Source organism: Pristis pectinata, chromosome 1 (assembly GCF_009764475.1).
Source record: "Pristis pectinata isolate sPriPec2 chromosome 1, sPriPec2.1.pri, whole genome shotgun sequence".
Taxonomy (NCBI): Eukaryota; Metazoa; Chordata; class Chondrichthyes; order Rhinopristiformes; family Pristidae; genus Pristis; species Pristis pectinata.
The window spans coordinates 31,317,219-31,331,868 of NC_067405.1; the positions used below are offsets into that span (position 1 = coordinate 31,317,219).

A 14,650-nucleotide genomic window follows, 5' to 3' on the forward strand; every position below is an offset into this window, starting at 1 on the left:
CTGTGTGCTGAATAATGTGGATTGTTGTATTAGACCGATACCTTGGATATCACGAGACAGTTGGTGTAGAATTTTGTTGTGTTATGTTTATCATTGGCTATTTACCTATAAGAAATTAATTCAGTTGGATAATCTCCAAAATGCAAATTCTGCATTGTCTACAGATAAAATAGAGTTACTACATAAAATTCTTCACCATTTAAAATTCTCAGCAACAACTCCGAGTCGTAAAATTGATTAATCCTAATTTGAAAGTGAAAATAGGAAATGCTGTTGATATACCATTGATTTAGCCACTGTGTAAAAGAGAGAAGCTGAGATTTAGTTTCAGGCATAAATCATTTGTTAGACAGTTGAAGAGTCTTTGACTAGTTAAAGCATCTCTCATATGCTAATAGACTGCTGTATATTTACTGTGTTTAATTTCATTTTTTTGATCTGAAGTTGCTGTCCCATTTTATGTAGTAATTAAGACATGTAGTAGGAAAAAATTATCTAAATTGCTTCACTTTCTTCTGACAGATGCTGAGGTGGTGTACCGGGCCAGAGATGGCCATGTGATCAAACTGAATATAATAACAAATGAAACAACAGTGTTGTTGGAAAACAGCACATTTGTAAGTAAATTAATAATATTTTTGTATTTTCATTTCAAAATGCTATTTCATCTCTTATAATGTTGCTACTGTCTGTTCCTGCTTCTGTCAACTCACGGTGTACAGGACGTCATAAAGCAACCATTTCCAATCATGTACAATCATGGATCTTCTCAAATAAAACTCTATATTTCTGAAAGACACTTTGCATTAGATAGTGTATTAGTGTTACTTATTTAGCTTCAAAGTTAATGTCGGATGTTGAACTCTTAAAGTGCTTCTGGCATTATGCATTATTTCACCAAACCCCTCAGGATCTGATTTTAGCGTAAGTTCCATCAGCAAGAGAAGAAGCGAACAGGGCTGCAGCTATCTGGAAAACTAACAGAAGGTGGTGACTTGCCAAATGTGCATCTTCTTAACTGAATACACTGACCCAGAACAACAAAGAATTGCATGAAACTACATGCAATATATAACAATGTAACAGACCATTCAGCACATTTAGTCTATATTGACATTTATGCTCCACTCAAATCTCTTTCCATGTTGATTCATATAACTCTATCGACAACACCCTTTGTTTGTTTCCTCCTCACATACATACCTAATCTCTCAGTAAATCCATTCGTACAATTTCCCAGTAGTAAATTCCACATTCCCACCACTTTCCTTCTGAATACCCAAATTGATTTCTATTATTGAAATTCTTCAGTTTTCCTCTTTGGAAATAAGTGGAAACATTCTTTGTGTACCCAGTCTACCAAAACCATCACTGAGGTTAAAATATCCTATTGGATTACCCCTCAATCTTCTCATTGCAAAAGAGACTGTGTTTTCCTGTTTGACCTTTCCTAACAGGTATAACATAACATTTCTGGCTTGATACTGATATTTATCTTCTATATCCTCATATGTGCCACTATGTCTTTTCTGTAAGCTATGATAACTGGATTGGTGTGGTCTAAAGAAGGTTTGATACATGTAAAGCATACCTCCTTTTCTTTACAATTTTATCTCGATAGAAATTCTTGCACCTGATTTGTATTTACCCTAGGCTTGTTAGCATGTGTCAATAGTTTCAGTCATTTTATATATTTATACTCCCATTGCTTCTCTACCCGCAGAGATTTTTAGTTTCCTTGTAATATCAGACCTTCTTACATTTCTTAACAAAGTGCAATACTTTGCAGATGTCTTTGAAATTCATTTGCCAGTTATATGCCCATACTGCAAGTTTATTTTAAATTTATTTTTGTAATGTTTTTATTGTACTCAGTAATAGCTATTGCACTACATCCCCTTCCACTGCCTCTGGATATTAGTGCCAGCCACAAATTCTGTTTTGATTCCAAAGTCAGAATCATTGATGTAATTGTGAACAACAGGATCCTAGTGCTGATTCTTGTGGGATCTCACTTACCATCTCCTTTGGTTTGAATTGTAACCTTTCATCTCCAGTCCTCATGTAGTTTTCTTGTTCCTATACAAATGCTGTTCTTGTCATAACATAAAGTAAACTTGTCCCTTCTGACGACGTGATACTTGTTCTGGAGGCAAAAATCTTCATGACCCCAGTAGACATTCTGATGTCAGACATAAATGCAATGACTGACTGCTTTCACAGGGGTAAACTTCAACAAAACCTGGCCAGATCGATGGCTACTCCATTCCACCTCGCCCACCACCTGGCTGTGTTCCATGGAGAGAAAATATGCCATGATGCTTTGGAGGTCTCTGGTCTTTCACAGTCATCTGTAGAAGGTTACAGCCAAGACTAAAATATGGATAACATAAAATAAATCTGAAGTTGCTGGAAACACCCAACGAGTCCAGCAGCATTTCTGAGGGAGAAAAAGTGTTGAATATTTCAGATGAAATATACTTGATCAAAATTTTTTTCAATTAACTTGTTCTGTGCAAAATACTTAATGGCAAGAATTATCAATTCAAGTACAACCTGTGATGCCGATGTAGGGATACTGTGACCTCAACTTTTACATTCATGTAATCTTGCACTGTGTATTTTGGTTGGTGAGCTGCCATACAAAACTCTTTGATGTGTGGCTGAACTGTGTTACCTGGGTGGTCACTGGAACCTTAAAATTGACCCGCTAATAGATGTTGTAGGTGTTGTAGAATATCATTGCTCCTCTCATGCTGCAGTAGAGTGTGGTTGTGCAAAGCTTCAGTAACCAGCTCCTGGCAGGAAAATCTCCGATATCCTTGAATTGCAATGCCTATTCATCAGATAAGGTGTTAGTTCTCCTGATCAGCTTGGACAAGGACAAGGCCTTAGACAAGATATCACACACGTACTTGATGGATGTACTTCCAAAATGGGCTTTGGGGCGGAAATCATGAATTGGATCCAACTACTCTACATGGATATCACTAGTCCAGTCCACTGCTGCAGTAATGGGAAGCAGATGGCTTCCCCATCAAGTCTGGAATCAGGCAAAGTGTCTCACTCTCACCTGTCTTTTTAGTATGTCGCATAGAACCCTTTGCCGGATCCATCAGGAAGGACAAAACCATAAGAGGGGTGATGATGCCAGGCAGTGGGAAGCACTCAGATCAAAGCCTCCATGCACATGGACAATGTCGTAGTTTTCAGCTTGGATTCATGGTGGGTCTGCAAATTGATTAGAATCTGCAGCCAGTTTGTGCTGCTCTTTGGCAACTGACCTGATCGATCGTCCGTTCTCTTCACCATCAATTCTGAGTACCTGAAGGTGCTATGAATCTAGCCCGGAGGAGCTGTGCATTCCTATTCGATTGTGGGCAAGAACTTGGTCATCAGGTGCGAGGTGCTCGCAGTGTTTCTGTACACGGCACAGGTGTGGCCCATACCCCTCTTCTGCACCATGGCAGTCACCCAAGCCATCTTCCATTTTGTCTGGGGATCCAAGATGGAGCATGCTCAACAAGTAGCGATGCTCATTTCCAGAGAAAGGGGTAAAAAGTATACCCAGCATTGCCCTCATCCTGATGGCTTCTTTTGTGTGTGGCTGTATCAATCTGTGCGTAGGACCAAATTATGCAAACACCAAGTCTCACCATGTGCTGAGGTTCTACCTGACCCTGGGATTGTGAAGGATGGGCCTGGCCATGTTGCCGCACAGTGGTCCATTCAGTTGGACTTTGCTGAACTACCTGAGCTTCGCAGAAAAGTTCCTTCAGAAAAATAACTTTGACCACAAGTTCATCAGGCAGCATGGAAGGTCGTGCAGGAGAAGAGCACAATGGATCCTCTGGGATGGTTTCCTGAGCAGACTGTCAAAACAATTTGGCAGAATGCATCGTCACCAGAACTCACCAACAAGCACCAAGTTGGCTGTCAGTGAGCGATGGCCTCCCCATCAGATCCTTCCTCCGCGGTTGGAGTCGCACTTCCTTTGACACAGCTGCAAAGACAATTGCCCACCTCTTTGTGGACTTGGAATTTGCAAAGAAGGTCTGGAAAAGGATGCAAGGGTCCTTGTTGGGGTTTGTCCTGAGCAGCTGCATAACAGAGGACTCTGATCTATGGGCTATTCCCAGGGACACATACTGAGACAAACATCAAATGTTGCTGGAAGATCATCAGCTCACTTTGGGCTGCCTGAAATTTGTTGGTCTTCTAGTGCAATGAGATGTCCGTATGTGAATGTTGCTGCTTGGCCCATTACAGTTTGCAGTACATGCTCAAGAACACACTGAAGCTTGGTGCAGCCAACCCAAAGGCTTTGTGGGGAATGACTGCAATTTAAGGTTCTGCTGCCACTGTGCACTGATGGGCTGGGTCTTGTGTAATATGATGACACATGTATTGACTGGACAACACCATGAATGAATAGACTGTATGACACCATGAATGTGAAGAAAGACATATACAATAATATAAAACAGTACATATTTTTAATGAATGAAGTTAATTTTTTGAAAGTAAAAAGAAAACGGCTCTTATCAATCCATGGTAACTCTCCAAATCAACAACTTACCTGTGACTACAAGTAAGCAATTCTGGTCGAGCTATACTCACTTTGTTGATTTCAAATATGATGACAAATGGAATAAAACCTGGACTAAATACACTGCACAAAACAAGGAATTCTTTCAATAACTAATAGCAAGGCTCCCTGGGTCTCACCAGCCTCAAAGGACGTAAATGGCTCTGAACAGGATCTGAACAAGATATGGGCATGTGGCCATTTAATGCATATATTGTGAAATGAATGATCTTCTGGCTTTGAATGCAATGATTCCAATCAGAAAATGATTGGAATCATCATATCCTGTCCTAGAGACAAATTCAGTGGAAATTCCTTTGCAGTAAACTCCTTTCCAAAAAGGCCAGACACTGGCTCACAAACTTCAAGTTCAATTCACAGATGTTGCTCCCAATGTACACAAGGAAGAATTGACAATCTCTGTTTTATGCTTTGCAGGCAGCTGGCTAGCTACTGTGCTACTAGTTCCCTGACTCTACATTAATCTTAACCTTTAACCCATTATATCAGATATCACTGAAGACCTTATCTAACATAAATAAGTCACTCCCATTGTATGAGCTTTATCTACCCATTCTGTTACCTCATCAGAAAGTCAGTAAGATTCATCAAGCACACTTTTTCCTTTGAAATCTAAAGCACAAGATGAACATGGGGTGAGCATCTCCATGCACTAGAAACCAACACTACTTGGTAACAAGCTCTTATATAATGTTGCACATGATGCAAAGTCTCCTGGGCTGACTGTTAGATAAAAGTTACCTTGCTTTTAAAGGCATTATTCTTAAACTCTGCATGAACATTATTTTTAGTAGAACTAGCACAGTAGCTGACTCTTTGGTCACATATCTCCTGGGTTTACCTTTCCATCTCGACTTGTTCCTAAGTACTTGTGGTCAGTGTATGATTGGATGCCATTTGTTCAAAAACAGTATTTCTATTTTACATAGAATGCCAATATATGTACAGTTGATTGGACTGGTTAGACTAAAACTGGTTCCTTCTGTGTTTGTGACTACAACACCCAAGAACACTGACGAAAACACAGAAGTGGGAAAGAATGAAGATCTGGCCTTTAGCAATTAAAGGGAGCGGTAGCAGGTTAATGTCTGTATACTACATTGCTCTATGTATGTGATAGCTGTTAAATAAGAGAGAAGACACTCAACTATCCTGTTGTGTGTGTTGACTTAGATGGTGAGGAAGGGAAGGAGACTCGTACAAGGCTGAGCAGAGGAAATGAGAGATATAAAGGAGATTCTTATTTTGACTCTTCTGGCCTAGTTACTAATTTCCTTTCTGTTCTGCAGCTAATTCCAGATAAAAATGTTGCCATTCTCTGCCACATCTTTTTGATAATTTGTCTTGTTACTCAGCAGGGAAGGAAGAATCTTCTCTCTGTTTGTACAGTCTCTGATCTATTATCAACAACCACAGTTTGTACTTATTTAGCACCATTAATTTTGTAAGGCACCCCATGGAGTTTCAGAAGAGCAATAATCAGGCAGAATCTGTCATTGAGACATATAGGTCTATAATAGAAGTGGTGACCCCCAGGATGGTGACCAAAAGCTTGATTCAAGATGCTTCTTAGAGGAGGAGCAGGACGTAGATTGATTTAAGGATGGAATTTCAAGTCTCTGAGCTTAGGCAGCCAAAGGCCAACGGTGGAGTGAACAAAATCAGGGATGTGCAGAAGGTGAGAATTAGAGAAGAGCAGAAATCTGGAGGTTACATGGATAGGGAGAGGTGAGGAAATGAATGAAAAGATTGAAAACACATTTGAGAATTTTAAAATTACACTATTAACAGAGAGTGAATAAATGTATGTTAGTGAACAGGGGTAACTGATAACTTGGCCATGGTATGGATTGAGCAACAGGATCTTACCACAGGTGGGGCAAGGAAAACACGATGAGGTCAGTGGGCAGGTTGTATGGGAGGTGAGATGCACTGATTTTACATAAGGAAACAGAGATGGGATCAACCAAATCATAGACATAGAGGGCATGGCTGAGGTACTACATGAGTACTTTTAATAGTCTAAACCAATGAAGATGATACTGCTGTAGTCGTAACACGGAAAGATGTCATGAAAATCAGGATGGGATTAAAATGATTGAGGTACCAGGAATGCTCGCGGCACTTAAAATGCGAGGCATCCTAGTTTTCTGAAGGAAGTAAGAGAGGAAACTGGTCGTTGTGTGGAAACCCAAAAAAAAGGTTTCTCAATATTAGTGCAAGTTGTGTCCAGATTATTAACCAAAGAGAAAACTCTACCCCACTGTGACTTGCAATAGATGAACATGGCCATTGCTTCACAAGAGAGCAAAGTTAATGAATTTCTTCATAACTCTGAAATGAAAAAATATTTTATGATTGCTTTATTTGATTTTTTTAAAAAAGCTTTTAAAAACCATTTTAATTTGCTAAACACCTTTGGGATATATTTTCCACTCTTTTGGATTTAAAGAGACAATCCCTCAGATATTGCAACATATCTTTGACCTAAATTAAAATGAAAGGTGTCGGCAATTTCTCGATGAATGATTTTGACTATTACAGATCCATTAACTGGAATGGCTGTAAACTAGACAATCATGACATGGCTGTAACCATGCTCTTTTCACAGCTGTCAATCAGCTAAATTGTCAGTTAACTGGCGTTAATGGCAAATATTTGTTCATCCGACTGTGAATTGCACAAAGATTTTCAATAATGGCAGTACAAAGATTTTCATCAGCACACTAAGTAGAAAGGGACGTGGAAGACCTGATTGACAGTATATTTGAAAAATCTATGGCACAAGCCATTAACTGCACTGAGACGTATCAAACTCATACAATAGAAGGCATTAGTATGAAAGGACTTCCACTTACTATACACTGTAAACAGGTTCACTGTACCGCAAACTGATCTACATCCAAAGAAGCATTTTGAATGTTGTCACTTTTGTAATATAAGGAAACATAATAGCCAATTACGTACAGCCAATGAAGTAGCTAGGATTATGTTGATTTAATGATTGCAATAAGAAATAAATGTTGTTTGAGAGAAGGGTAGAACTTTCCTGTGATTAAAATAATTGGAGGTTGATTTAATAACTCACCCAAACACTAACTTCCAATCCAATTTTTAAGTACATCGGTAGAGTCCATCAATTAATACAGGTTAATATTTTTCCTCTTACAACAGTTTTAAAATGAACTTTTTTAAATTTAACTCAGCTACTTTCAGGAGTATGCAATATCTACAATTCACCAGCAATGGCATCTTCCTATTTCTGTGCCATAATCTCTGGATTATCCCAAGGATCTATTTTTGATTCCCTCTTATTTCTCAGTCACATGCTACCCTTTGAAGACATGATCTAAAAATACATTGTCTTCCAAATCTGAAGTAATGATGTTCAACTCCACCTCAACATTACCTCTCTCAACACTTCCATGCTTTTGATCTGTCATGCAGTTTGCCCATTTAAGTACTTTTTCCTTAATTTAGCCTGAGACTCAGAATTATGAAAATAATGATTCAAACAGAGGGAGGGTTAATCCAATGCATTGTCTGTACAAAGATAACTAAATTTTGAAATGGATATACCAAATAAACATTACAGGTAGGAGGCCATTCGACCCATCAAGTCCATACCTTTTCTATGTAAAAGCAATCTAGCTAATTCCACCCAGCAAATTTTGCTCTTTCACATTCTCATTCTGCTCCCTATTGAATGCTGCAATGAATCTTCTTTCTCTACAACCTGTTAGTGCATTCCAGTAAACACTCTCTTTGTAAAATGTATTTGCTTATGTTACTTTCAGTTCTTTTACCTATCCCCTTCATTCTATGTCTCCTATCTCTTGGCCACTCAACCAATGTGAACAGTTTCTCACTATCTATTCTATTTGTACTATCTATGATTCTAAATACCTCTGTCAGATACCTTCACAATGTCTTCTATTTGGAGGAGCAAAATGCTAGCTTCTCCTGTATATCTACACAGATAAAGTACTTCATCCTTGGAACTATTTTGCTAAATCTCTTCAGCACTCTCTCTGAAAATTTTAGAACTTTCTTAAATTGTGGAACCCAGAATTAAGTACATAAAAGAAAAAAAGCAGGAGATGGCCACTTAATCCCTGTCATCTGGCAGCCATGGTGATATTTTACCTCAGCACTTCCTTTAATACCTAAAAATCAATCAACTGTTAACTGGACACAATATCCAGTCAGAGATGAACCATTTATTTTATACAAAGGTTCATCATTACTTCCTTGCTCCTGTGTTGTGTGCTCTTTTGACCACTTTCTCAAACTGCCCTGTCACTTCATGCATGTGGTCTGTTGTTGTATCCTTTTTAAAATTGTGCCTTCTGGTTTAAAATGCCTCTTCCTAGTCTTCCTGCACAAACGTAACAGCATGCATTTGTTAACATTGAATTCATCTGCCACTTATCTGCTCAGCCTCAAAAGTCAACTGCTCTTCTCCTCCCAATTTGCAACACACTCAAGTTCTGTGCCATTGGCACATTTAAAAATTCTGTCCTCTGTGCCCAAGTCTATGTCATTATGTATATATTAAATAAAAACCATGGTTCCAGTACTGGCCTTTGGTGAATTCCACTGTACACTTCCTTCACGTCTGAAAAACAACCTATTACTTATGCTCTGTTTCGGTGGCTTGGCCAATGTTCTATCCATGGTGTCACTTTTCCAGGATGATACCATAGCAATTCTAGTATCTGACTGGAGGACAGATTGCTGGAGTGCTGTTACATCCTCAAAGTCCCTCTGAACTCAGGTATACTGAGCATGTGATTGCAGCGGTCTGAGCTTGCATCAACTTGTCAGAACTTCCAATGGAGTATTGGTATTGGTTTATTATTGTTACTTGTACCAAGGTACAGTGAAAAACTTGTCTTGCATACTGTTCATACAGATCAATTCATTGCACAGTGCATTGAGGTCGTACAGGGTAAAAACAAAAACAGAATACAGAGTAAAGTGTCACAGCTACAGGGAAGTGCATTGCATGTGGAATTAATAAAAATATTGTAAAGAAAGGAAGTGCATTGCAGGTAGACAATAAGGTGCAAGGGCATAACAAGGTAGATTATGAGGTCAAGAGTCCATCTCATCGTATAAGGGAACCGCTCAATAGTCTTTTCACAGTGGGATAGAAGCTGTCCTTGAGCCTGGTGGTATGTGCCCTCAGGCTTCTGTATCTTCTGCCTGATGGGAGAGGAGAGAAGAATGAATGACTCAGATGGGTGGGGTCATTGATTATGCTGGCTGCTTCACCAAGGCAGCGAGAGGTATAGACAGAGTCCATGGAGGGGATGCTGGTTTCCATGATGTGTTGGGCTGTGTCCACAACTCTCTGAAGTTTCTTGTGGTCCTGGACAGAGCAGTTGTCATACCAAGCCGTGATGCATCCAGATAGGATGCTTTCTTTGGTGCATCGATAAAAGTTGTTGAGCATTGGGAAGCTTCTGGCAGTACTATTATGACATCATATACTACAGGTTGGATGTATCTAAAAATATTGAAGCAATGCTGGCTATCACATCCATTCTGGAAAGAATGAGTTTCACATGGCAGTGGACAGAGTCTTTAGATAGTTTGAAGGCAGTGGTAGATATATTCTTGTTAAGCAAGAGGTTGAAGGTTTAATGCAGGAACGTAGAGTTGATATTACAATCAGATCAGCAATGATCTTACCGTTGATTCAAGTGAGTTACTCCTGCTCCTAAAACTTTTGATTATTCATACATGGCCAAAATTCCTGGATATTTCATATTTCTTTTTATTCAGGTCTGCAGTGTCTGAAATATCTTGGTATGTTCTCACACCAACCATTCTTCGTGGGCTGGGTCACTGAAGCCTTCATCCAAGTCCTCTGTCAATCACTATACATGGCCTTTTTTGGCCTCCCAAATGCCTGTTAACTAGATTGGACATTTTGATAATGAGATGCAAGTACAATTTCCTTGTGCATCCTGCACCAGTCATACAGAGGTGGACAGAAATTATATTTTTGGCACAGATTTTCTATTTTTCTCCCACTAAATATTTCTACTCTGTGGGGATATGTCACTTCTCCCTTTACTGTAATGAACCTCTCAGTACATGTCAGTTAGAGAAGCATTAAAGCATCACTCTGCTGATAATTCACAACTCAACAGCCTTTCCTGCCATGTATTCTGATAATGAGACATCTGAGATGTGAAAACAGTTCTCTCAACAAGAGTTATTTTTCCCACTACTGATTTTCCAAGTTTCTGATATCAATTGTGTTGAATATCAAGTTAAACCTTTCAATAATGATTCCACATTTGAAATTAAATGAACATCTTGAAGCTCCCATTATACATATACAATAAATAGATAGTTAAGCTTGTATACTTTTAGCAATAGAATAGAAATAATATTAATTAGTCTGCACTGTTGAAGTTGCCAGAGATAAATAAATGATTAAAATCTAGAAGTTCGATGTTCCAAACCATTGCAAGTGAATATTTGGAATTCCTGATTCAGAGAAGTAAAATACGTCTTCAATCATATTAAACCATTTATCAAATATTACAAATTATTCATGTTTTCATTGCTCTATTTTAAAATGTTGTTAGTTCAATGCATATTACCATTTTTCACAGTTTGACATTTGGAGAGAGTAAACAGTTATGAGTGTTTCTTTGAGGACCATGTGGTATGACTTAGGTACATTGTGGTATTAGACAATGCAGTTTAGTTGAAAGGTAGTGCCTTCATAAAATTATGGTCTGTTGTGAGCTATGATTTTTTTGATTTCTTATGAAAATATACGCTACTTTAATAACAAGGGATGGGACATTTTTGCTTGGAGGTATGGCAGAATAGTGATCCAGTGTCAAGAAAAAAAAGAGAACAGTGATGTTGATAGGCAGTGGATGCCTCTAATATTTCAGTGAACTCAGGAGATACAATTAGACTCTTCCCTGTATTTGGAACAAATATCAATGTTCGTTAGGGTGAATGATATTGTTGAGGCCCCAGGTGAGGACAGAGAATAGAGAAAAACATTGATACTTGAGAAGAGAAAGGAGGTGGCAAGGTCAGAAGCAAATGAGAAATAGGTGCGTCTACAATAGATGAGATCTCATCTGAGGACATAGTGAAAACTTTGAAGTAACATTTTAATCCAGCACCATTAGAGGTATTTGAACTTAAATTTGGCACATGCAACCATGGACTGGAGGAATTAGTTGGTGAATATTTGGTCAGACTAAAGACACTGGCAAAATGTGTAATTTCAAGACCTTTTTTTAGATTAGGCATTGCAGGATCACTTAGTGGATGGAAAACAGAATTCAAGCAAAACTATTTAATATGATGGGCAATGTTCAAAGCCAAAAATATGGAGTTGGTGCTTAAAACCATGAAGCAATTATGAGCAGGGCACACTTCCATGGAGTAAGGAAGAAATAGTAATTGTGGCACAGTCTTTTTTTTGCGCCAGATTACGTAGATACTCCAAGTAGGTTTGATAGGGGATAAGTAATTTACATCAGTGCAAAAAGCAGGAAAGCTGCAGTCACATGGCTGTAAAATGCAGAAGGTCTTGCCATGGAAGTTATGGGAGACACCTGGCCTGAAAGTATCTGTACAAGATGGCCTGTTGTTAAAACTGTCACAGGTTACATGGGGATACAAGTCCCTGAAGAAGGTAATACCAGTGAAGATAGTACTCCCACTATGTCAATTATGCATGGGATCAAGTTAATGGAACAGTCCCACTGAATTGCTGTAAACATGGGTGGAATCAGATTTTGAGATTGTGGAAACTATGCTTTACAATATCAACTGCAGACACGAGAGTGAGAAGGACAATATATGCATATATTATAGTCCATCCCTGATTCAGGAAGCAAACATAAAAACATGAATTAATATTACAAAGGTCCATCTGTTGAAGACCATGACACGTATCTGAAATACTGCAACTACTTTCTGTTGAGGTAGAGAAAAGCATCAGCAGTTTTGCAAGAGGGATTGTCTGAATTATGGGAGCAGTGAATTGTCAGGTACACAACCGTGATGGTTGTGTTCAGTTGCCTATCGTAATAAGAGCTAGGATTGTGGTAAAAGATTGGGTCAAGGAACTCTTTTTTGAAAGATCATAGCATTGGACAAATCCAGGGAATACTCAAGCTTTGGGCTGCATTGGCCTTGCCCTAACAAACAGTTTGTCAGGTGGGAGTGAAAGGCATCAGGAAGTCTTCCTCCAGCAGACACTACAGATCAGGGATACAGACTACAGCTTGGATAAGATAACTAAAGAAAGTTGCTATAAGGAAATTCTCTGGAACTATGAAAGGAAGTGCAACTGAGCTGGCAGGAGTTTAATTGATCCAGCAGAGCCAAATCAGTGGGTCGGATTCCTTAATGAGGGCAATTGATGCCTCAGCGCCGATGCAGATGGAATTTTACAATGGTCCTTCTGCTGAGGAATGTGAAGCTTGGGTTGAGAAGAGACTCAAGAAGGTAAAGGTGAGAGCTTCTTAGTAGAATTTAAGGCAGCAGTTTGGCTGAATGTATTGGTGTTGTGAACAAAGAAAACTGAAGGAAAGTTGTGCAATGGGCACAGGTGATGATGTGCATGGCAGTGAGTAGGAATCTCCAAAAGTAGGTTTGCAAGGGGAGTGGTTGACATCAGCAAAAGGTATACCCGCAGAAACCACAAGAGCAGACCGAAGGCATTCTTTGACAGGACTGACAGTTGAAGTGTCCAACAGTAAAAGGCATGGCATTTGTTTATTTCACTATGGGTCAACTAATGGATTGCATTGCACTGCATTGCACTGTGATGCCAACAAGATACTAGGACAAATGTATCAATTGCAGGAACAGCTGCAGAGGCAACCTTGACATTGGGACTGCTCACAGACAGCAGTGGCAGACAGTTCAAAGGAAGACGTGTAATCCTCTGAGCAAAATGAGAGAGCCACCTAACAGTTGTTTCAGGGCAATGGCTCAGTCATTACAAAGGTCCACAAACTAGGTAAGAAAAAAAAAGGTCAGCACAGCATGCTGTACTAAGGAGACATTGATTAGGATCTGGCAAAATTTCCCAGAGAAATTGAAAATAGGGAAGTTCTTGCAAAGATTTCAGTGCCTTCAAATGTAAAATTCTCACTTTTTGTAAAATTAGTGAATTGTCTGAATCAAGCGCAGATTCAATTGCATACTATGAGATAGGACCATATTACAATGCAGAAGCAATTCCAAAACTTCAAAGACCTTCTGAAGAACAAGCATGGACTTATTAATGACAGCCCAATACTGCATAGCCAGAAGGTGAGAGGACAGACTGAAAACTGTCATGAGAGAGAGGAAGGCTATGGCGATGATCTAGAAAGGGAGGGTCAAAGGAGATATCTTTGTGATTTTAAAACTGACACAGGAACATAAAAGATCCACGTATCTGCAGGGAATCACAATGGATGTTAGGATGCAAGGTGATTTAAAATAAAAATGGTGAACCTTAAGGAACAAGCAAAGGAAAGACTGTTGTGACTGAGTTTGTGCTATTCAATGATGTACCAGATGCACTGTATAACTAAAAGTATTTATCTTTTAAGAATTATTGGCCCATAGCTTTGTAATATTGATAGCTGATATGTATAGGTGACACTAAGAATATATTTAAACTTGTAGAGACAATTATGTTGAAGCAACATTTGCAGAATAGGGTGTTTGAACCAATGGCCTAACTAGAGATTTTAAATTACTGGGTCCTGGAGTGGATACATCAGAGATGTTAGATACAGGTTGCATTGAAGAGTTCAGCGAATGAAGCGATTAAATGATTGAGTAAATTTACAATCTGGTAGTTTGCTAATTGGTATATTGAAGTAAATAGTTAACTAATTATATAATTTCATCTTCGTAAATAGCTGATTTTTTTAAGGGGAAGCGGTGTCTGAGTGTACTTTACATAATGACTTCTGATATATTGCTATATCTAACACAGCTTAGTTGATATTGGATATTTTGTTGATAGATCTAGCTCTGTTTGTTTGCTTT

At 38.8% G+C, this 14,650-nt stretch overlaps 1 protein-coding gene across 1 annotated transcript in view; it reads left to right on the forward strand.

Annotated features, from left to right (window-relative positions):
• LOC127580749 (inactive dipeptidyl peptidase 10-like) overlaps nucleotides 1–14,650 on the forward strand; it is a 547,404-nt gene that overhangs the window by 262,952 nt on the left and 269,802 nt on the right. The window contains exon 4 of the mRNA XM_052034610.1: nucleotides 523–617. Coding sequence (XP_051890570.1) covers nucleotides 523–617 — 95 coding nt within the window. The remainder of the gene's footprint in view (nucleotides 1–522; nucleotides 618–14,650) is intronic.